At 41.7% G+C, this 22,585-nt stretch overlaps 4 protein-coding genes across 7 annotated transcripts in view; 3 read left to right on the top strand and 1 right to left on the bottom strand.

The window, feature by feature from the left end:
- The first annotated feature begins 95 nt into the window (after window positions 1-95).
- On the top strand, window positions 96-3,159 carry LOC310809032 (uncharacterized protein). 2 transcript variants are annotated; one of them, XM_083676154.1, is made up of 5 exons: window positions 96-361; window positions 479-643; window positions 768-1,056; window positions 1,266-1,659; window positions 2,311-3,159. In XM_083676154.1, exons 1-5 carry the CDS (start codon window positions 209-211, stop codon window positions 2,312-2,314), a joined length of 1,005 nt encoding a protein of 334 aa, XP_083532280.1. In that variant the 5' UTR covers window positions 96-208; the 3' UTR covers window positions 2,315-3,159. The 2 variants fall into 2 exon arrangements, with proteins under 2 accessions (XP_083532280.1, XP_083532279.1); XM_083676153.1 differs by having other exon boundaries at window positions 1,266-3,159.
- A 408-nt stretch (window positions 3,160-3,567) lies between these two features.
- On the top strand, window positions 3,568-7,216 carry LOC310808989 (uncharacterized protein). Its single transcript, XM_083676092.1, has 2 exons — window positions 3,568-3,845; window positions 5,180-7,216. The coding sequence occupies exons 1-2, from the start codon at window positions 3,653-3,655 to the stop codon at window positions 5,782-5,784; spliced, it is 798 nt and encodes a 265-aa protein (XP_083532218.1). The 5' UTR covers window positions 3,568-3,652; the 3' UTR covers window positions 5,785-7,216.
- Window positions 7,217-15,654: 8,438 nt separating this feature from the next.
- Window positions 15,655-22,585, bottom strand: part of LOC310808783 (uncharacterized protein) — a 36,597-nt gene continuing 29,666 nt past the window's right edge. For all 3 annotated transcript variants that reach the window (XR_014554376.1, XM_083675864.1, XM_083675865.1), the window contains one exon: window positions 15,655-17,048. Coding sequence is in view for 2 of the 3 variants with exons in the window: in XM_083675864.1 (XP_083531990.1) it covers window positions 17,042-17,048 (7 nt within the window). In the remaining variant the exon portion in view is untranslated. The remainder of the gene's footprint in view (window positions 17,049-22,585) is intronic.
- On the top strand, window positions 20,582-22,392 carry LOC310808780 (uncharacterized protein). The gene is made up of 3 exons (XM_083675861.1): window positions 20,582-20,867; window positions 21,158-21,196; window positions 21,657-22,392. The coding sequence occupies exons 2-3, from the start codon at window positions 21,175-21,177 to the stop codon at window positions 22,142-22,144; spliced, it is 510 nt and encodes a 169-aa protein (XP_083531987.1). The 5' UTR covers window positions 20,582-20,867; window positions 21,158-21,174; the 3' UTR covers window positions 22,145-22,392.

The raw sequence follows: 22,585 nt of genomic DNA, 5'->3' as shown, positions 1-22,585 counted from the left end.
CCTGTGTCATGCTGTTTCCTTTGTTTTGCCTTTGCTATCTTTTGTCTTTGTCATTTGGATTTGGTGCAGACGTTTTGCGCATTTGTTTGTTTGATAATTGCACCATATGGGAAAATAAAGCCAGTTTTGTTATTGGTAAAACCTACTCCGTCCATTAGTTGTGTTACACTCATTCTAGTTGTGACAACACTCAAAGCTGAGAATATATATGTTACAGGAGACCGCTTTGGTGATTGAGTCCATCATTGCCGAGTTCAGGGGACCAGCAGGCCTTGACATTGACGGAATCCACCTGTTCAAGTCGACAGAGGCAGTTGATGCTCACTGGGCAACTGCAAGCAAGCATCTCAGTTGCATGCAGGTGGGTTAATGTCTTTGCAGTCATCGTGTGTCATTATAAAACCACTCAAACTTGTATGGCAAAATTTCAAAGGACACCAGAATAAATAAGGAACTTGCAATTCGTTGTGCTTTACAGGATCCCCCTGGCATACAGCTGTATGTTTCTGTGAAGGTGGTGGTGCTGAATGGCGTTCGGCTGAACAAGCACAGGTGCCGGCGAGGCAGTAACTCTTTGGAGGGGTTGCACGCACACCTGTACAATGCCATTCCTTCACAGAGATGTGGGATTATGCCATTCCAAGTGAGTAATTTAAAAAAAATAAACACTTCGATATAGCGTAGTTTCAATGATGCATTTTATTTCACAGCTTTAGTCATCACTTCTAAGCATATACAATAACAGTCAAAATGGTCATGTGTTTCAGGTATACCTGATGGCCTTTGCTGTGCAGTGGAACAACCGCATGGCATCACTCCGGGTTGCTGGTGGTCAGGGTCGGCAGACGTCGTGCATGGACATGCGACAGATCCAGCGCATCAATCAGCAGGCCGAGGTTCTCTTCGGCAAGGATCACGTCCTGGAGCCCAACTTTGCTGCTCCAATGCCCGTCCCTGATGCGTACGAGCACCCAGACGAGGAGGAGCTCCTTGGCGTGGAGTATGCCATGTGCCAGTCCACCAGCTTCACTGCTAGGGACTACTATGTCCAGAAAGGTACAGTAGTTAATCACACACTTACGCAAGGTTATCCTTAGTTATCCATAGTTTTTCATGCATATTCTAGCAATGACGACGAACATGGTATAAAGTTAAGTTTTAAAAGCAAAGAAGCAAAGAAACCGTGCATATTATTGAATGAATCCACAAGTGGTTGTTGTAACTACGCAGACACATTTGTGATTAGTACAATTACATATTTGCAGTTGAGGAAGAGCAGTCTCGTGAGGAGTCAGAGTCGGAGTCGGTTGAACAGGAACAAGGTGAAGATGAGGAGATGGCAGACGAGGGTCTTGGCATGTCTGCAGAGTCAGAGGAGGATCCTATCGACAGCGTCTGTAGGAAGCATGCCATCCTAACCCAGGCAGAACAGGTGGAGGAGGAGGATAGTCCTGCTCTGCAAGATCTGCTCATGAGCCAGAGACATCTGCATCTGCCAGGAATAGAGGAAGTGGAGGCACTGGCCTTGCTGCTTCTAGAACTGGCAGACAACAGCGACCTCCACCTAGTGCCAGCCGACCTCAGGCAGAAGATCGTCACCGCCGCCAGCTCTCTTCACGAGCACGACAAGACCGCCGCCCTATTTGTCAAACAGTCCAGGTGGGGCTACACCTTGTTTGGTTGGTGCCTTGTTTGAGTCAAAGTGTTTCAAAGTGTTTTAGCAAGTAGAGCAATACAGTCAGCCTATTTATTTATATTGTAGTTAAAAATGCACTTTGTAGTTTAATTAAAGAATGTTCTTGTCTTTTTTTATTATTTATATTGTAGTTAAAATGCACTTTGTAGTATCTTTTTTATACAAACATGTTCTGGTCTATGTCCAATATCCGGTCCAATCTAACCTCTGTTTCAATCTAACACAATTCATTTACATACCCTTTATTGTTAGTTTATGTTCAATTAATTTGTGTTTTTGTCATGCGTGTCCTCGTGCCGTTTGTATGTCTTTGTCAGCTTCATGTCTTTGTGATGTTTGTATGTCTTTGTCTGCTTCATGTTTAACAAAAGTTTGCCAAAAAAACACACACAAAAAATGTAACAGAGAGGAATGGCTTGAGCATTTGTTGGTTGGTGACCTGTGTCTTTGGATAATCTTGTAGTTCTTTATTGGGCTTTGGCCTGTACAAAGCTATTGTGAATTTGTATCTTATGTGTTCTCAATTATTAATGTTTTTGTGTGCATGTCCTTGTGATGTTTGTATGTCTTTGTCACTATCGGTGAATCTCATGTACGACGTCCCTGTTACTCAGGTAAGTTTTATCCTCTTCATCCTTCGCTAGATCTGCCAGACCACTTCTGGGGGTAGACGAGGAAGCTTTAGGCTTGTGTTGGGAATTCTGTTCAGCCTCGGCCACTGATACAGCTTACAGCCTATTAAATAAAAAGCTTACAGCCTATTAAATAAAGTGGAGCAATGGACGAACTACTGGAAGTCCATTCATTTTAAAATGGGGGGGCATGGGGGGAGTGGCGCAAGGCGAGCGATGCCAAGGCAGGCGACATTATTGGGGTCAGGCCAGCCATGTGAAAAAGTTCAGATCTTTCTGTTTTTTATACATATGAAATAACAAGCCGATAACCAATCAAAGGGAGGGAAGGTCTCACTAGCTTGTTTTGTACATGCTAGTATCGCGTAGCCAGACCTCCAAACCACATTGTTCTCACGCCTCCTTTGGAGGTTTGGGAGTATTTTCGATTAGCTTGGATTGAATTTGGACGGAGCGTAGTGAGAACACGCTCGTAATTTCATTGGATGTTACGTTCGAAAAACCCACCCCCACATGACAGTAGCTTTTTGCGTTCTGTACCGTACTTCGCGCCGTACTATCAATGGAAAATAATGTGATTGTCCTGTTCAGATAACAAACGTACTGTCAATGCAAGATGTTAGATGGGTTCTCCAATTATCTATTACTGAATGGCATTCATCACATTGTAGCTACGTCACCCATCTACATGTATACAAACATGTTTTTTCTTTGATAATGCTTATTGCCTGTGTCTCAGCCGTATGTCTATTCCCTGAATGTAGAGAACCAGTTGTTGTAATGACGTTTCAATTGAACACTATCAGTGATTAAATGGATGGATTGAATGAGCCCAGAGGACGGGAGTTTCATTATTTATTCATACACTTCTGCGTAGGGAGGTACATTCTCACTCTCTCTATTGTCCTCAGATATTTTATGTAAATGTTCTGCAAGATGCACTTGGTGACCTATACAGGAGGTTCCGTTTGGGCTGTAGACCAGAGAATTCATTCACTACAACCAACCACCCCATTACTAACCCACTTGAGCCCACTGGCCCATCATTCATTTGAAACCCTTATATTTGCTCCAATCTTAGATTTGGAGAAGTCCGAGATTGAACTGCTTTACACAAAAATATTAGAATACTATTCGCATGACGTGCGCTACCACTCCAGCACAGCAGATGGCGACAATACAATGTCTGGTTGGCCGGCCGCTGATCACAGGAACGCAAAAAGAAGCGGAAGCGTCTTTGGCTAACCACACCAACTCCAAGAGAGCACACACTACCAGCGCCCGTGTTAGGTGTTTGTCTAGGAGCTGTTTTCCTCCACGAAAAATGTCCGAACTCATTTCTCTGCAAGTATTTTTCACCGAGCGATTAACAGCGGCAGCAGTGGAGATATTCGCAGTGGTTGAAAAAACGGTAGTAGAATATCAGAATGAGATCCGCCGGTCGAAGGAGGAGAACGAACGACTTCAGAGGACGCTGGATTTGGTCTTCAAACCCGACGTGAAGTTACACAGAACAGGTGTGTAGTGTCTTTCCCTCTCTTTTTCACAACCATTTTCTTTTTAAGGATGGTTCACTGTGGACAATGAATAGATAAATTAGCTGGGGAGTTGAAATAAAGTGGCATAGTAGGATGGGTCCAATGGATAAAAGATGGTTAGAAGGTCGCATATAGGCAGGTAGAGAAGAGTAAGTTGGAAGATGGATGGACAGATAGAAGAAAGTATGATGGCTGGGTAGTTGAAAGTGAGAGTAGGATGGTCAGACGGTAGGATAGCCAGAGAGATGGGAGAAGGCTATAGGATTGTTAAGGTAAGAGAGAGTGTGTGGTTTTATTGGGGGTAGAACTGGTTGCCGAGTCAAATCAAACTTTAAAACGTGCGGAGAGGTCTAACTTGAGTTGCTTAAATTTATATTTTTCAAACTCATACTTTTTACACTTCAGCTTTTTGTAACTTAGCATGGTGGAATGTTGATTTAGGCGAACATTCTGAGAGTCCCATTGTTACTGCAACTGCTATGGAACTTTCAGAACTCTTTAATAGAAACAACAGGAGACCTGCAGAACACATTCTTAGAATGGTTACACAACAATGCACTCTCTTGGCTACCAATTCTACCCCACTAAAACCACTCTGAACCACTAAACCAATCAACCCTCTACCCACTCCACTGAACGACCCCAGGCTTATCCTATCTATCTATCTATCTATGACCTAACATACTATCTGTATAACCTTCTAGCTTTCCAATGTTATATCTATCTAACCTTTCAACTACCTAGCATCATCCTTTCTTCCTTTCACCAGATGCGTCTTGCCATAGATTGTTTAGGTGTTTCGAGGTGATGCCATTAAATGCGTCATAATGGGGTACAAAGTGGAGAGCTAGGTGTGTAGCCTAGGGGCCGTGTCCACCTAACACGCTCTTGCCTACAAAAAAGCGAGGAGCGCCACTTCGGTATCTGCAACAGCGGCCTTCAAAGCAGAGTGGAAAAAGACGTGACTGTTGGTGCCTGGCTACCTGGAAACCATCTCTAACTTTTATCTGCTTGAAAGTCATAATAAGACTCTCACTTTCTTTCAACTACCCAGCAAATGTATCTATTGAAACATATTTAAACCAGAAAATGTTCACCAACAGCTAACTAGTTATAATTAGTCCTACAGCAGATTTCAAATGACAAAGCTGCACTAAATGTCAAGCCTAATACAGAGTAAGTTAACTAGCCATGGTGTGTCGTTGTCCCTGACCCCTGGTGCTGAAAACGGACACCTGGTAAGATAACAGAAAATTTAGGGGTAAAATAGGGTAACTTAAACTGAGTATTCATGTTTTCTTTTTTCTCCCTAGACCTTCAGCAGTTCAGTCTCCCTGTCTTTAAAGAGGAGGTTCGACCTAAGCAGCAGCACCGTGAGCGGGAATGGAGCTCCAGTCTGGGGCAGGAGAACCCAGAGACCCCACAGATTAAACAGGAGGAGCCAGAGCCAGAACCGACCCCTGTGAACCGGCCCATTCAGCCAAAGCCTGCCGCGTCCACCTACATACCACCCGCTGTGTCGGCAGCACCCGTACTCCTGGTTCTTCCTGCACAGCCACAGGCTCCCTCCATCATATTTCGTGGGCCATCATGCAGTCAGTGCTTTGTACCTGTGGCACAGCCCCCTGCACCAACAACCAAGCCATACATGCCTAATAAGTCCTTGCGGCCATGTGGGGCTTGCCAAGTGCCTCAGTGTGGTGGGCAGCGTAAGAGGTACACACCCTCCAAAGACAAAGCAGCTGGAAGCATCCAGAAAATCTTCTCCTATTGCCCGGCAACTAGGAAATCCACTACCTCTGGTTTTGAAGATGTTGTGTACGATAGTTTTGAACACTTCAAAAGTGTGGTGGATGAAGCATGCCGAGTTAGAAAAGAGGAAAAACTATTAAAAAATACCTGTGACTTACCTGTGTGATGCCACTTCTCCTGTGCCATCTTTAAGAGAGAGAAAGAAAGAGAAAAAAAGCTTGTTTTTGTTTGTTTGTTTGAGTCAAAGTGTTTTAGCAAGTAGAGCAATACAGTCAGCCTATTTATTTATATTGTAGTTAAAAATGTACTTTGTAGTTTAATTAAAGAATGTTCTTGTCTTTTTTTATGACGTCGGTTTTTTGAGTCAGTCTCATTGTCCACATGTAGGTTAAAATCACCAATGATAATGATCTTAGCATAATTTGAATGAAAGGTAGATGGGCCTTGGATGAAACCGTGATCTTTACATTTCTCATCCTTGTCATCAGGTGTCTATCACTCATTACTGTGCAACAGGAGGCTGATGGAGGTAGAAATGGGAGGACAGCTCATTGTAATTAGAGATTGACAGACATATCTGATATTGGCCTTAAAGAAATATCTGGAGAGTTATTCACCATGTTATATATAATATAGAGGAAACTGGACAGCACTTATTATGGATCATTTAACACAATTACACATGACACAACTGTGTTAACAGAGACACAATACGTCCTGCTCCTGTACATGTTTGTATATACTGTACATTTTCCCCTATGTCTGCTAAGGGCTTCACTGCTTTTTCCACTGTTTATGTGGCACATAGGATATTTATATGTAATTGGCCACTTACGTGAATGTGTTATTTTATATGTATGCACTTTATCTTGCATGTTTACAGACTCCCCCCATTCAATTTCACGCATTTCTATTTAGAGTATAAAAGGCACTAGATCACCTGCGGGTATATAAGCTGTGGCTTGCGCTGCGTTCTTCAGTTGGCAGTTATTACCTGAACCAGTAAAGACTGAGGACCAGACGACTCACTAGTGTGTTTTCCATTTATTCTTAAGCATAAGCATTAATACAGTTTGTCGGTCATGTAGGCTTTCTATTTAGTGTACCGTTATGCATAGTAGCATATGAAGTTTGTAGTCTGTTAGCGGTAATTGCGCTAGCTTGGTATCCTAAACGAGGACGAGTTAGCACTAGCTTGCCGTTTACGATGAGAGGTTGTTGTCAAATGACACCTGACAAAACATGTCGAAGGGAGTCTGGTGTAACGTTTGCCTGACTCCACTGATACAGATGTATGTGTAGGATTTAATGTTAGAGTGTTTTGTAGTTTACATTTTCTTTGTTTTTCTTCGTTTTCTCCTAACGGTTAAGAGAGGGTAGACGGTTAGAGCCAGAGCCCGAACCGCTGATGAACAGCGCTGTAGTTTACCGTTGCCAAGGCAACCAGGCAGCTCACAGGTTGTACCATATTTCTAAATCATTATTCTGATAATACTGAAATGTTGATATTATATTGTTATTGTTTTACATTGTAATTTGTATTGTTCCAACTAAGTTCAGTTGGCAGTTAATACCTGAACCACGAGTATGTTTTCCATTTATCCCCCCCCCCCCCCCCCCCCCTATACTAACCCTAACCCCAACCCCACCCAGAGACCTCTTCATCCCCGCTACCCCCCTTGTACAAGTTCTCTCCTGCTAATACAAATAAAATGAAATAGCTGACTGCCTATGGCCCCTGGTGTGAGCATTGATTACTTTGTCTTATGATGACTGTTGGATAGATGATTCAATTACTTAAACAAATGTATTGTTGTAAGTCGCTTTGGATAAAGGCGTCTGCTAAATGCCATGAATGTAAATGTAAATTACAATGGAGGGCCATGTCCAGAAACGACCCCGAGCCCCTACCACTGATCTATATACCTATATATATGTCTGTGTTTTGTCTATTAATTAATAATATGATTATGATTAATCCCAACGACGTATATTTTCCAAGAAACAACATGAGCATATCTGTAATCAAATAAATATCTCCTGCGTCATAATGCTGTTGTCTTGATGACGCTGCTAGCAATGACGTAAATTTATGTAAAAGTCACTTTGGTCACTTGAACCTCCAGTTGTTGTCAAATAGCCTTTGCTGATTGTCATTTGTAATGTGGTACGCTCATTAGTGGAAATAGATTCAATTACATTTCAACACAATGGAGAAAAACTGGTGGGACCCGCCGCAGGTAAGTTTGCCTTGCTCTATTTTAGTTGAAATAAACGGGAATACTTTACATTAAATTGCCCCAATACTTGGGCCAAATGTCCAAGGACGTAGGATGTATCTTTCGAGAGGGGGTGCTGCCTAAATGTTGTGTAAAGGGCTGTGCCATGGCTGCTGGTGGGCCGGTCGATCTGTGGGCTGCGGGGCCGGTGAGCGACACGATGTGTGGGCTACGCGCAGATCCCCCCTACCTTAATCGAATAAGCACTAGGCCTACAAGCTCCTGTATATTTTCAGCCTACCTCAAGTCCGTGAACTGCCTTCAAGTAAACGCAAAGCTGTAAGAAGCAAGGCTGAAAATTAATATTTAATTATTATTATTAATTAAATTTAATCAAATCAAGCTCTATCATCCGTGGTGACAACATGTTACTGTACACTTGTTTGTATTCGTATGTTATCGTCCAGTCAAAGTAGCCTACAATTCAAAGCAACATTTCCCCCACAATCAGGACCTAGACCTACTGCAAAGAAATACCCTTAATTGGCTACACTTTGTTGTTAGATCGCTGGGAAGTAATTCATCCGACTCGGCAGACAGTTTGATCCCAACATCAAGTCAAATCGCGGTAATTTCGGTGAGCGCGCAATTCCAAAAACAGCTGTTTGTCAGTGAAAGAGCAGCGTAACAGCCTACAAAGTGAAACGGGACGAGCTCAATCGTTGTTACAGAGAGAAATGTGGCTGCAAAATCAACCATTTTAAAGATCAACATTAAAACGAGACAGCTTCTCTTTTTAGCTTGACAAACGCAAATAACCTATAGAGGAGGGACAATATAAAAATGGTTAATTTGATGTTTTCAGGTAGGCCCTATCTAAAATATAACCAAACATAGTTGGCACTAATAGGTCTTAATTGACAGGACCTTTCCTTAAGTAAGTCGTAAGTTGACTTTGCAAAGGGCCTACAATTACTTACTGTACAGGCCTACATGATTTGCAATATAAATTGTGTCGGATATGTTGAATAAAAGGTAGATGTAGGCCTTTTTTAAAGGCAAAACTAGAGAGCCCCTTTTGGGAAATTGGGAACGCAACAGCCTATTCTTGAGAACATTGTGAGGTACCGCAATCTCTTTGCCTGTTATCTAACGCAATCATATTTCTTGACGTTTCCCTGTCATTGTGTCTGTCATCTCCATCAGGAAGTTTCAAAGCACTATGCTACTGTATTTGATAACTACCCACTCACCCCATTCAGGATGGCTAAACATAGACAATATGTAAAGATCACTGGAGACAACTGAATGGTTTTATACTCAGAAAAGACAAATACATTCATAGAGACATTCTCGAGACTGCACCTGTAGTGTGTTCACTGTATGTCCACAGGAGTGTAAAGAGGATCAGGCTGCCCTGATGATGGAGGCAGCAGGACCGGCAGCTTTCGCAGCCTACACCCCACTCCCACAGAGGACATCAAGACGGGCCAGGCACACGAGAGAGAGGGCCAGAGTGGCTAAAGAAAGAAAGGAAGAGAAGGAGGGTTGGAGGAGGGAGATGGAGGAGAGAGCGGAAGAGGTGGAGGGAGCCCAAAACGTTCTGCATAAGGTGAAGGAGCACACCGATGCAGAGAAGGAGAGGCTGAAGGAGGAGAGAGAGAGGGTGGACAAGGACAGAGAAATGGTGGACAAGGACAGAGAAATGGTGGAGAGGAAGAGGAAGATAGTCAACCATCTTAAAGATAATATGGAGAGGAAGAGGAAAGTGTTGGATAGAGACACTGAGAAAGTGAATGAATGCAATGCAATACTCAGTCGCATTCAAAAGACGCAGGAAAATAACAAAAAGGATTTGGAGGAGAGGATTGTCCAGTTGGAAATAAAGGCGAAAGAGGTGGAGGAGGTGGAGAAAGTGACAAAGGAGATGGAGGAGACTTTCCAGAGGGAAATGGAAAAAACAAGAAATGAGATGAAGAGGAGAGAGAACAAGGTGGAGGAGAGAGAGAGGGTGGTGCAGGAGAGAGAGAAGGAGGTAAAGAAGAGCGAAGAGAGATTAAAGATGAGTGAGAAGGAGACCGAAACAATGGAGGTGATGAAGAGAAGGGTAGAAGAGGTCGACAGAGAGATGGAGAGAATCCTAGAGGAGAAAGAAATGGAGGTGAAACAAGTGAAAGAGAGGATGGAGGTGATGAAATGGGCAGAGGAGGAGAGAGAAAAAGACAGGAATGAGAAGAAGAAAGAAAAGGATATTGAATGGATGAGAAAGGAGTTGGAGGCGATGAAGAGAGTAGAGGAGGTGGAGAGAGAGAAGGAGAAAATCCTGGAGGAGAAAGAATGCGACGTTAAACGTGTGAGAGAAGAGATGGATGTGATGATAAAGAATATGGTGGAAAGGAGGGAGAGGGAAGTGAAAGAGGAGATGAGGATGAAGACAGAGATGGAGAGAGAGAGGGAGAAGATTGAAAAGGAGAAAGAAAAGGTTATTGAATGGATGAGAAAGGAGATGGAGGCGGGTATGAAGAGAGAAGAAGAGATGGAGAGAGAGATGGAGAGAATCCTGGAGGAGAAAGAAAGGGAGGTGAAAGAAGTGAAAGAGAGGATGGAGGTGATGAAATGGGCAGAGGAGGAGAGAGAGAGAAACGGGAATGAGAAGGAGAAAGAAAAGGAATTTGAATGGATGAGAAAGGAGTTGGAGGCGATGAAGAGAGTCGAAGAGATGGAGAGAGAGATGGAGAGAATCCTGGAGGAGAAAGAATGTGACGTTAAACACGTGAGAGAAGAGATGGATGTGATAAAGAATATGTTGGAAAGGAGGGAGAGTGAAGTGGAAGAGGAGATGAGAAAGATTACAGAAGATGTCGTGAAGTGGATGAAGACAGAGATGGAGAGGGAGAAGGAGAAGATTGAGAAGGAGAAAGAAAACGATATTGAATGGATGAGAAAGGAGATGGAGGCGGGTATGAAGACAGTAGAAGAGATGGAGAGAATCCTGGAGGAGAAAGAAATGGAGGTGAAACAAGTGAAAGAGAGGATGGAGGTGATGAAATGGGCAGAGGAGGAGAGGGAGAGAGACAGGAGTGAGAAGGAGAAAGAAAAGGATTTTGAATGGATGAGAAAGGAGTTGGAGGCGATGAAGAGAGTAGAGGAGGCCGAGAAAGAGATGGAGAGAATCCTGGAGGAGAAAGAAATGGAGGTGAAACAAGTGAAAGAGAGGATGGAGGTGATGAAATGGGCAGAGGAGGAGAGACAGAGAAACAGGAATGAACAGGAGAAAGAAAAGGATATTGAATGGGTGAAAAAGGAGTTGGAGGCAATGAAGAGAGTAGAAGTGGTCGAGAAAGAGATGGAGAAAATCCTGAAGGAGAAAGAAGATGACGTTAAACGCATGAGAGAAGAGATGGATGGGATGATAAATAATATGGTGGAAAGGAGGGAGAGGGAAGTGAAAGAGTTGATGACAAAGATTACAGAAGATGTCGTGAAGAGGATGAAGACAGAAATGGAGAGAGAGAAGGAGAAGACTGAAAAGAAAAGAGTAATGGCGGCGAACCTGGAGTTTGCCAGAGAGAGCATGGAGAGGGCTTTCCATAAAGGGAAACAAAATACAGGTATGCCCCCCATTATCTGCTAACAGAGCATTCTAAGCATGATCCTTTTGGCTTCTCAAATCACCTCAAAATAATTTAGATTTTATCTATACAAATGATAAGACAATTTTTCTCTTTCAGATATTTCAACACAGAGACAATTCTGGAAATCCACAACTATCCCGAACTTACTACCACAATAACTACCCTGCATACTACCACTATAACTACACTTGCCGTTTCAATTCTCTTTCATTAAAGTCATATTCAAAGGCAAACTGTGTGTCATGTTTGAAATGCTGTATTTTACAAGTTGCATAGCTGTAAACTATGTTGAGTGATGATGAGTTTAGGAAGAAAAGGTATGTAAAAAATGAATACTCCTGCACACACGATTGTTACCTCTGCTTATTTATTGTGTCGACGTTTCGGTTTATGACCTTCATCAAAACATTTTTATCTGTGAGGTCTGTATTCCAAACACCACAAAAAGACAAAGTGGTGGTGTTTGTGTTTTTTACATTTACAAGTTGAGGAAGAAAAAACATGGCACATGTATGCACATGGGTTAGATTAGAAACAATCTGGGTAAACCTTAATTTGAAGAGGTATGCATGAGGTCTGTTATGTTTTTCTCTATATCCCATAATATTGATTACAATGATCAACATATTTGTACCCTGAAAAGAACCCAAACTGAACAAGTTCCCCATTATAAGTACCTGGGCATTTAGATAGATGATACACTTTTAAAATACATGTTGAAAAAGTGATCAAGAGTTTGCGAGTTAGACTTGTACTTGTTTTGTAAAGAAATGTCTTGCTTCACCTTTGATAATAGGAGGAGGATTGTCTTGGCAACGCTCCTCCCTGTCCGTGATTATGGTGACACAATTTAAAATCACACGACAGCCTCAATTCTTAAACCACTAGACCCGATTTATCACTCTGCTCTGCAGTTCATTTGTAGGCATGTTTTCTGTACCCACCATTGTCTTTTGTATCAGTCTGTGGGTTGGGATTCTTTGACGTTGAGAAGGGCTTATCATTGGATTTCATCTGTATATAAAGCAGTTCTTTTAAAACTCCCATTTTACCTCACATCATTGCTTTTATGGCGACTTAGTGGCGATCAAACTTGCAGCTTGTTACTATTTAATGTCCTACAAGTGATTACAGAATTGAGAAGAACTTTTTAGCTGCTGTGCTCCTCAGATATGGAATGATCTTCAGGCTAGACTGAGGTTGGAGCACTTGATCCCTTACACTTGTACCATCATCTGCTTTTTAGTGGACAATAAATGCAATAAATACCTTTTTTACACAAACATCTTGAATCAGAATGGGTCAGCCCTAGCCTCTTACACAAACAGGGTCACAGTCAATGGGTACAAAACTGGAGCAAACGTGTGTATACCAAGATACTGTACCTCGACTCCTTTCCATTCCAAAAGAAATGTGTGCTTCCCTTTCCCTTCACTCAAATGTTGTGGATGACATGTACATAAAGCTACACACTGGTGCAGGTGTGATGTTATGAGAGCTTTAGCATTTCCTGTGTCCAGGCGTTCTATTCACTACTAATAGGACAAATGAAGGTACACTTGCCTCATAAGGCTCATTCTTGTTTCATTTGTCCTATTGGCTCCTACTGACCTCACTTTACACAGACACAGAGGAAGAGAGACTCAGACTCATTAGAAGTTTATTACTGGATCAGTTTACAAAACAAAACAGAACTGCATGGAGCGTACAATACAGCAGACACCTGTTTAATTCGACAAAAGGATCAACTCAAGAATCTTACTATTGGGCCCTGGCTAAGAGCATCTTCTGAGAGGGTGCCTAAGAGAGGCTGGTCCTGGTTGCAGACTTTCAGTTTCAGTTTCTCAGAAATGCAGAGGGGCATTCTTGTAAAGAGGGGAGGAAATCCCACCCCTCTCCCCTAACCTGATAAGCTGTATAAATAGAAAGAAATTACCAGGCAAACATCTATTCTGCTGGAAGAGCAACAGGCAACATACACCCTCCGAGAGGACACCTGTCGACTCAAGACATCCATCACAAAGGTAGGCTAATACTGCTAATACTAAAGCTTATAAACTGTCTGATAAATTGCGGTGGTTCTGCAATTTCTGACACATTTAAGAATACTAAGGTAAATTAGTTTAATATGTGGTGAGAAAATGGGGTTGAAAGAGAGCAATAATAATTATGATGTGTTACCATAGTTGGAGCTGCTGAAGCAAGCCCACTTATTAAGATAAAAGAGAAATCGCAGTTCAAAGCAGCTGTATTTTGCCAGATGAAGTATGAAGTTTAACATGAGTTTCAATGGGGAAACATGCCTTTTGGCACCAGCTGTAGTTCAAAATCTCTTGCCATGATTGTTCCACTGGGTTGATAACCCCAGAGAACTTTGTAACCGCCTGACTTGTTTAAAGAAACTGACTTTCTGTTTCTTTTTGACTCCGTTAATGTTTCCAAAAGATAACAACATAGCCTCAGTAGCCTATGACGTTGATTGTTTGAAAATGCACTCTTCTTTTTGCCAACAGGTTTTAGTTCCTTTAAGATAACAGACCAGTGTTTTCAATTCAAAGACAACATTGGTATGTCAGCACTACCTAAGATCGAGGCCAAAGGGGCCAACTTCGGAGTCGTGACGTCAGAGCAAGGTGCGGTGATGGTGGAGGCGTCATTGGGGAGTGTATCTACGGACACAGGTCTGATGAAGGCGACGTTGGGTCTCTCAGCGGACACTGGCTGCAAGATTGGCTCGAACGGAGTTGAGGCAAAAGTGCTGGGTACAGGCGCCAGCTTCAGCGGGGGAAAAATTGGCGTTTCTCTGCTTGGTAGTGGGGTCGAGTTCAAACTCTGGTGATCAATGAGTTCAACTGCCCCTATAGACCACTACCAGTCTGTGCCTGGAGGTCCACCATTTCACACATAAATCAGCTTGCAAGATAGTGTGCAGAGTGCTATTTTTATTTCTGTTTTCATTATGTATATCATTCTTTTACAGTTTATGCTTTCTGATGACCAGATTTGGCCTCTTTGTGATAATGAAAGTGCCTTCATAATTGAACTTGTTGAACCTCTATCTCACACACACTCATTCCTTCATAGAGAGTAGGATGGCATTGAGTACAGTACTTTACTGATATGGCTTTTTATATAAACTGTGCTTTTTTAATGGACAATATTTGCAATAAATACCTTTATTACACCTTATTGGTAGATGTTCTTTTCTGTCGCAGCTGAAATCGACAATCATAATGGGTCAGCCATAACCTCTCTTTCTCACACACACACGCACACACACACACACACACACACACACACACACACACACACACACACACACACACACACACACACTTGCACGCACACACACACACACACACACACACACACACCACATTATACCAATACCAATCATATATGTCCTCTTCTCTGTCCTTCTCAAAAAGCATTGGAGGAGAATATCTAAGGGGAAGAATCTAGATTTCTCCGACAATGCATTTTGAGTCAAAGTTAAAAGGTATAGTATATGAGCACCATCTACAGGGCTCAAGCTTTATTACAGTTTCCCTCTGCTGCTGCCATGCCTGTTCGATTGTGAGAATCTGCCAGTCGCATAGCCATTGGCTTAATCGGTTTACCAACCAATTATCTCCCACAACAGTGCTTGCGCAACACACATTTCTTAGCCAATTTGCAGTCGTGCCATTCGCTGAATTTGATTGATTATTTTTAGATCAGTGAAGGCTTTGGTCAAGTAAAATGCTCATGTCTCACCACAGAGATTCAGTGGTACCTTATTAAGTTGTTCTCCACTCTTGGCCCAGTCAGATAATAATAATTATAATAATTATAATTATTAATATAATAATAATAATAAATTTAGCTACGAGAACACACAAACATTACCATGATGTGTCTTGAGTGACTGATATAAAGTTTTGTTAGTGTTTCCTGTCATTTTGAAAAGTCTGAAATGCTCAGGATGTATTCTGTTGTGTTTTCAGTGTTGTACCAGACTTTAAACATCTTCTCCTCCAAAGCTGTTCTGCTTCGCTGCTTAGACCCGTACTAGTAAATACAGCTGCAAGTAGCGATGACGCTGGGTTCAAGCCTATTGCCCTTTTTGCCTTCTTTCAAATATAACACCCTCATTTTATGAGTCATTTATTATTTCAGAGGTCATCTAACTTAGTTACAGTTTTTCTCAATTGCTTAAGCACATTTCTTGAAAACAGTATTCAACTTTTCAAAACAAAAAACAGTTCTCCAAAACAGTTAACACATTTGCCAAAACAGCACATTTCTTTTCCAAAATACACTATTTCTCTCAAAACTTAGAATACATGTCACAGGGATTCACCCTTGCAGCGTCTCTGGTATTTTGCAGTACATCAGTGGACATACCTAACTAGCCTGAGATGACATAACCGGCTATTTACAGTTAACTGATTGAACTGATTGAGACTCCTACTAAGTCTGCTCATATTTTGTTTACATTGCATAATATTTTGTTTACATTGCAAAACATCAGATAAATGAGCGACTGTTGTTGGCTAGCCTGCAGCCACCAGGCTCATCTCGCCAGCTCCTTGTAACAATGAGGAACAATACAAAGTCCCAAGTCCTGGTATTTTCCTTTGCTGGGAGTGCAAAGTTCAACACAGAAACTTCTGGGAATTTTAGTTTATTTTCCTTCAAAAGGTCAAATCGATAGTTCTATTTCAACAAAACTTCTTAAAGGCAGACTCTGGGATCTAATGTCAATTGGAAAAGAGTGGGCCGCGCTACCAGAGATCATTTCAAAATGGAGATTATCAAGAAACAAGAGGAGTCGGCATGCACATGCACGGTACACATGAGCTGACATCTAATGAGTGCCTACAGTTCATCCAAGCCTTGTATGCCAGCCTGTAGGAAGTTATGCTTTTAGTTAATTTGCAATCGGTTATTTTGTTATATTAAGCAAATGGGATTGTTGCTGTGTTTACCCATTGTGCCTCGGAAGTTGTGTGAGCAGCAGGTGACTGATTGTAATTCTTCTCTTCCTCCATTCAAGATACAGAAGACGTTGAGAGTAGAACTCAAGTGACATTATTTTGAAGTCTTCAACATGGTCCATGGAAACCATGAAGTGGTACATCTGATGTGGCTCAAACTCTATCATGAAAGGACTGGGCGCAATAAAGGTTTCTGTCAAGGTCAGCTTAAGTGAGTCATAAGATCTGATAAATCATTTGAATCATCAATTGAGGGACTTATCAACAACATAATAAACAAAATGTATCTCACCCAGACACCAACATGATGGATGTCTTGCTGATGTCTCCCTTTAGCTGAATGAATAACTGTGCCTCCAATGAGCAGTTTCTTTCAAAGTGCAACTCCAATAGAAATGGAGTGACTAAAAGAGGCACAAAATAGATCAATCAACTGTTTTGCCTTACCTGAAGTGACCTGAAACAACTGGAGCTCTTTCATAATATCTGTCAATGTGTCCTAACCACAGAATGGCCCAGTTGCACTGATGTCCAGGACAGCAGTGAGGGGCTGGAAGGGGATAGGACGATCTGGGGGCAGCCAGCTGATATCATAACCTTTGAGAGAGAGGGAGAGAGAATAACCAGGGTAATCATCTGCTGTCCATCATTCAGTATCCATTTCTAATGAGGCTAGTCCTGGTTTGAGACTTTCAGTTCTGCTTAAGAGTGTGTCAGCAATGGAGTGTATCAGCAATAGAAAACCAGAGAGTGGAAGTGAATCTCCAAAGGATATCCATCAAGGATATTGAAAGTGTGTGAAGAGTTCTGGTGTTCAGGTGATGGGATGGAAATATCAATCAGCATAATTCATGTACAAGCCAAGCCATAATAACATGACGACAAGGACAATAAAGGATAATAAAGTTGAATCTAATCTAATCTATAATTGTATCAAAAACTACAAAAACTGTATCAAATTTGGATAATGAATAGCGTGCTACTGTTCTTGTCGTTTTCTGGTTGCAACAAACAGCTTTAAATGGCAAAGGGCAAGAAAACCCTCGCTGGTTTTATTGCGGCACTGCATAACATCACTTCAAGATGCAGATGTTAGATCCTTGATGATCACTCAGTGGCATCTATAAGCCAACTACGAACCACTAAAAACACTACTTATAGGTTTGCAAAGTTACAGGTAACCTATATTCAATTAATTAGATGACCTCCTACCAATGCTTAAATGTTAAATGAAAGTTGCCACAAGACGTGCTGGAGACCCCAGGCCCGGGTACAGCTCAGAGTGATACCTGCCATGCATCTTACCTAACGTTGGCCCATCTACACTGCTCAGCAAATCATAACTCCAACTCAGACTTTAGTCATTATTGCTCTGCATACAACATCCCATCAACATGCCTCTTTCTTTCAATCCGCAGCCCACTATTTATACTACCAAAACATATTGCAGGAATATTGATAGTGATTCATTGCAAATCTAAATATCCATTTCATTGGTACATCAATATATCATCCAGTCATGACTACAGCTTATATTGCCACACAAATGAGTCCCAACTCAGTGTCTGCTGAGCGTTCATTGGTTGTTTTAGTTACAGTATTACTACATTTTAAAAAAGGGTGGATTTGCAAGCGTACATAACAACATTGAGACTTGAACTCCCAATTACAAAATTTGGTCCCATGAACTTTAATGTACATACATTCAAAGTTCATCCATAATTACAAATTTTGCTTAACGCAACCAAAAAAGACCTGATAAAATAAAATAAAATGTTGACTACTCAAAACAGAGTGAGATATGAGACCATCATACTGTAGCAGGGCCTGCAGAAGCCATCATACATATTTTTGGGGAATAAAAGAGCAACATCTAGACATAAGCTAAACAAACAAAAATACAAGAGAAGTCAACTCATAAACCATAACGGACAACGGTACGAGAAGCATCATTGTTATGGAGTCATTACGCGTATTAAAGGTTGTAGGGGGGGGTTTAACGATAACCATAACATTTTCAGGCATTCCGCAAAAGGTGACAAACATTAATTGTTTCTGTTGGTTACTTGAGGAAAAAACTGTCGTCTGATGGGAATATGAATAGTAAAAGCTGAAGCCAAAATTAAACATACAATAAGATCACACGACACCGCAACTATGGTAACAGCTCCTCTATTACAGCACCTCAACAGGCAATACAAAGTAGGACCAATCTTCGCACCAGCTCAAATTCAATCTTTCTAGTAGATGCCTATTCAACGACTAACATGACTAATGTTCCATCAGTCTCATTCTTAGGGTACATTTTTGCCAGAGAACAGACATCAGAAAACAAAGACAACTTCGACTTCTTACTATCCCAATTTGAGGGGTCAATAAGTTCAAGTTAATGAACATGCATAATACGCATATTACAGGTGGATACGTCATTTCTTAAAGTATATCAACACTCTGGCTTTCAGTACATTCAGTGTTACCTATTGTTACCTTTGAATTAAGAAAATAAGTTATACTCTACTATAAGGGGAGGTTAGCTCTTCAGGGGAAGATAGGAGAAAGGCAAAGAGAGGCATTACTGTGCCTATATATCTGACATTATACTTTTAGGAGATGTTTAGATGGTCAGCAGTAGGCTATAGGCCTACAATAGTGCAAACCCAGATTCACGTTTCATTTTGTTATTAACATTGTTTGCTTGAATGTCCTTCTGCAACACAGAGAAATATGGGTCATATGGAAAAGGCATCCATCTATACTATTCTTAGCCCCATTTTGAATGGAGATTGACAACTGAACTGAGACATCCATGTGGGGACCAGTTGAAGAAGTCATACAAACCAACAAAGGGTAAAGCCGAGCAATGACGACGTTAAACAATCTCTAAAACACTCCCAACAACTCGATTAAGCATGATGAAAAAAGATCAACAGACAATCCAATTGAATCCAATTCAATTGTTGCATTCAAGCAACAGAGGCACGTGAAATGTGCCTACTGGTGAGCTGAATTGGTCTATGATATCCATGATGATATGCCATTTAGTTAAACAAAACAGACCCCTCATAACCATACTCTTTCGCAATTAAATGTGCCTTTTCCCGAAAAACTGTCAAGATCTGATCAGAGGGCACCCTTAAGCCTAGTTTTTATGCAAGTACTAGACTAGAAATGGTGCATGTATGATTTAAATGTGATTTCATTATTTACATCCTGGGCTTGCTATTGTTCAGGTCACTCTCAAATTAAGCACTTATCCCTCATTGGAATGACAACACACACACACCTATGAACATATCCATTCATATATAATACATTCTGGATTTGGCTCACAAAAACTGGAAATAGATTAGCTTCAGATAAACTGTGTCCCCTAACGATGAAAAATGTACAGGTTGACAGATAATTCAACTACATCCTGATATGTAACTAGTTCTACCTGCATGGCCAGTGGCAACATTCCATGATGCATTTTTGCAGCTTGACTTCTCTATAAATGCTGTAGTTTCGGTGACCACAGAAACAAGTACTAGGCCTACACATATTCATCGAAGAACCAATTTGCTGGATACTTTCCACACACTAGACATAGACAGACAGACTACAAACAACCAGTAAGACATAGCCTAGCCTACATATTGAATGTCCAACAAAAGTCAAAATAAATGTCAGTTTCACAATGTTTTGCATATGCACTGTTACGCTTCACCATAGCTCAAAACTGAGATCATAACTAATGAACAGCAACATTTTATGGGGGGAGATTCAATGACAACCTATTGGCAGTTATTTCTGTAATAAAACATTAAAGGCATTATTCTCTGTAATATCACCCACTGCATGCTAGTTGGCTAGTTAATATCCCTCTCGACCAATGGGTGTAAAAATGAATTTCTGAATTAGTAGTGCACGTACACTTGCAGGCACACACACTCTCTCTCTCTTTCTTTCTTCACACACGCTGTCAAAACAGAAAGTACATTTCTCTAATTGGTGCATGTGGATATCTCTGTTTAGTCAGGTGACTTCTCAGAAAAGCCTGGTGTTCATGTAAAGAGGAGAAGGCCGATCCAGGATGTGTGTCCAGGAAGACCACCACCCCGCCCACCATCCACTCCACTATATAAACACTCACAAGGCAAGCATGTACAGGGAAGAAAAGGCACTCCATAGTTTGGTGGAGGTGCAGGCTGGAGGGTGAAACTTAAAAGACAGAAAGAGAGCAGATTGAAAGAGAGCAGATTGAAACAGAGCAGATGTAAACCTTGAAGAAGGCAGCTTGCTGGAGAAACGTTGGTTAAATAAATAAATAGCATCAGAGCAAGAGTGTGCAGCTCTCTTTCTATCTTTTAAGAAGAGCAACATACAACATATACACTGCCAAAGGACACCTGTCGACTCAAGACATCCATCACAAAGGTAGGCTAATACTGTCAACCACACCGCCTAAAAACGATGGCTTTCTTCATAGAGATATACTAAGTTAGTAAACGAAAATCAATTGTTATAGACAAAACATGAGGTAATACAGTACAATCTTTTTCAATGCTTGGCTTTTGGGAATTACCTATAGGCTAAGCAATGGGGAAATCTAAACTAATTCATACAATTTCAAAATATGAATTCAAAGTTGTACTGTCTTACGATTCTAGCTTCAGTCTGGGATGTTGATTCTTGATATAGTAAACCATTCCTCTTTGTCCCAACAGGTTTTCATTCCTCCAAGATGACAGATCTCACAGCCGAAGGTAAAATAAATAATCCAATCCAAGTTTATCATTCAAAACCTCCTTCTGGTATCACATTGCACTCCAAAATCAGTGTCAGATTTCAAAAGTAATCAATGTCAATATGGGTCCATGTCCCACACCATCAATTGTGTAGATTCAGCTATAACTCACATGAAATGAATCTGAAAGATTTGTACCAAATGATGTTGATAGACGGTGCACATCTTTCCCATTTGTTTGGGTTGAAGCACACAGCCGGATCAACAGACTGATAGGCCTTTTTGACATTACACTACCGTTAAGATTTGGAAGCATTTGACAAACTAGCAGTATTAAAACTAACCCTGTGCATGTTATCAAAACTGTAGGAAGAAACACAACTTGAAACAAGTATCTCTCTCTCTCCCTCCCTCCCTCCCTCTCTCTCTCTATCTCTCCCTTCCTCCCTCTCTCTCTCTCTCTCTCTCTTGTTTTGCAGGCCATGCAGTCGTGCGTGCGGGTGCCAATGTCACTGTTGGTGCACAGGGGGTCCTGGATGCTATAGATAACTTTGACCGGGACGGCAGCGCTTCAGCCACAGGAACATACTCAGGCACGGGCACCTTTTCTAATGGTTTTGAAAATAAAACAGGTCGGCGTATACCCAAGGCAGGTGTGTATGCGGCGACAGGAGTAGGCCTGGCCCGAGCTGAGTGGAGCGTGTTTGATGCAGAGGCCAAAGGACCCAACGCAAGTGCTGGTGCCGGTGTGTCACTGCTGGGTGCGAAAGCCATAGCCAAGGCAGAGATCGCCAGTGCCTCTGCGTCCGCTGGGCCGGTGAAGGCGACGGTGGGTCTCTCAGCGGACACTGGAGTTGGGATCGGGGTGGACGGGCTTGAGGCAAAATTTCTGGGTACCGGCTTCAAAATCGGCCCAACAGTTAACATTTCTCTGTTCGGTAGTGGGGTCGAGTTCAATCTCTGGTGATCAATGAGTTCAACTGCCCCTATAGACCACTACCAGTCTGTGCCTGGAGGTCCACTCTTTGTGATAATGAAAGTGCCTTCATAATTGAACTTGTTCAGTGGGAGACCATGTCCTCTCTCTCACACACACTCATTCCTTCATAGAGAGTAGGATGGCATTGAGTACAGTACTTTACTGATATGGCTTTTTATATAATCTGTGCTTTTTTAATGGACAATATTTGCAATAAATACCTTTATTACACCTTATTGGTAGATGTTCTTTTCTGTCGCAGCTGAAATCGACAATCATAATGGGTCAGCCATAACCTCTCTTTCTCACACACACACACACACACACACACACACACACACACACACACACACACACACACACACACACACACACACACACACACACACACACACACACACACACACACACTTGCACGCACACACACTT

The sequence above is a fragment of the Argentina silus genome (assembly GCF_951799395.1).
Source record: "Argentina silus genome assembly, chromosome: 8".
Lineage (NCBI taxonomy): Eukaryota > Metazoa > Chordata > Actinopteri > Argentiniformes > Argentinidae > Argentina > Argentina silus.
The sequence above is the reverse complement of the archived record's forward strand: the minus strand, read 5'-3'. Positions and strand labels throughout refer to the sequence as shown.

Bases quoted from the DNA above. Each gene is read 5' to 3' on its own strand.
- LOC310808780 (XM_083675861.1), top strand. From the start codon at position 21,175: ATGACAGATCTCACAGCCGAAG. The intron at 21,197-21,656 runs GTAAAATAAATA...CTTGTTTTGCAG, and splicing joins GACAGATCTCACAGCCGAAG to GCCATGCAGTCGTGCGTGCG.
- LOC310808989 (XM_083676092.1), top strand. From the start codon at position 3,653: ATGTCCGAACTCATTTCTCTGCAAGTATTTTTCACCGAGCGATTAACA. The intron at 3,846-5,179 runs GTGTGTAGTGTC...TTTTCTCCCTAG, and splicing joins CGTGAAGTTACACAGAACAG to ACCTTCAGCAGTTCAGTCTC.
- LOC310809032 (XM_083676153.1), top strand. From the start codon at position 209: ATGTTACAGGAGACCGCTTTGGTGATTGAGTCCATCATTGCCGAGTTC. The intron at 362-478 runs GTGGGTTAATGT...TGTGCTTTACAG, and splicing joins AGCATCTCAGTTGCATGCAG to GATCCCCCTGGCATACAGCT. The intron at 1,057-1,265 runs GTACAGTAGTTA...ACATATTTGCAG, and splicing joins GGACTACTATGTCCAGAAAG to TTGAGGAAGAGCAGTCTCGT.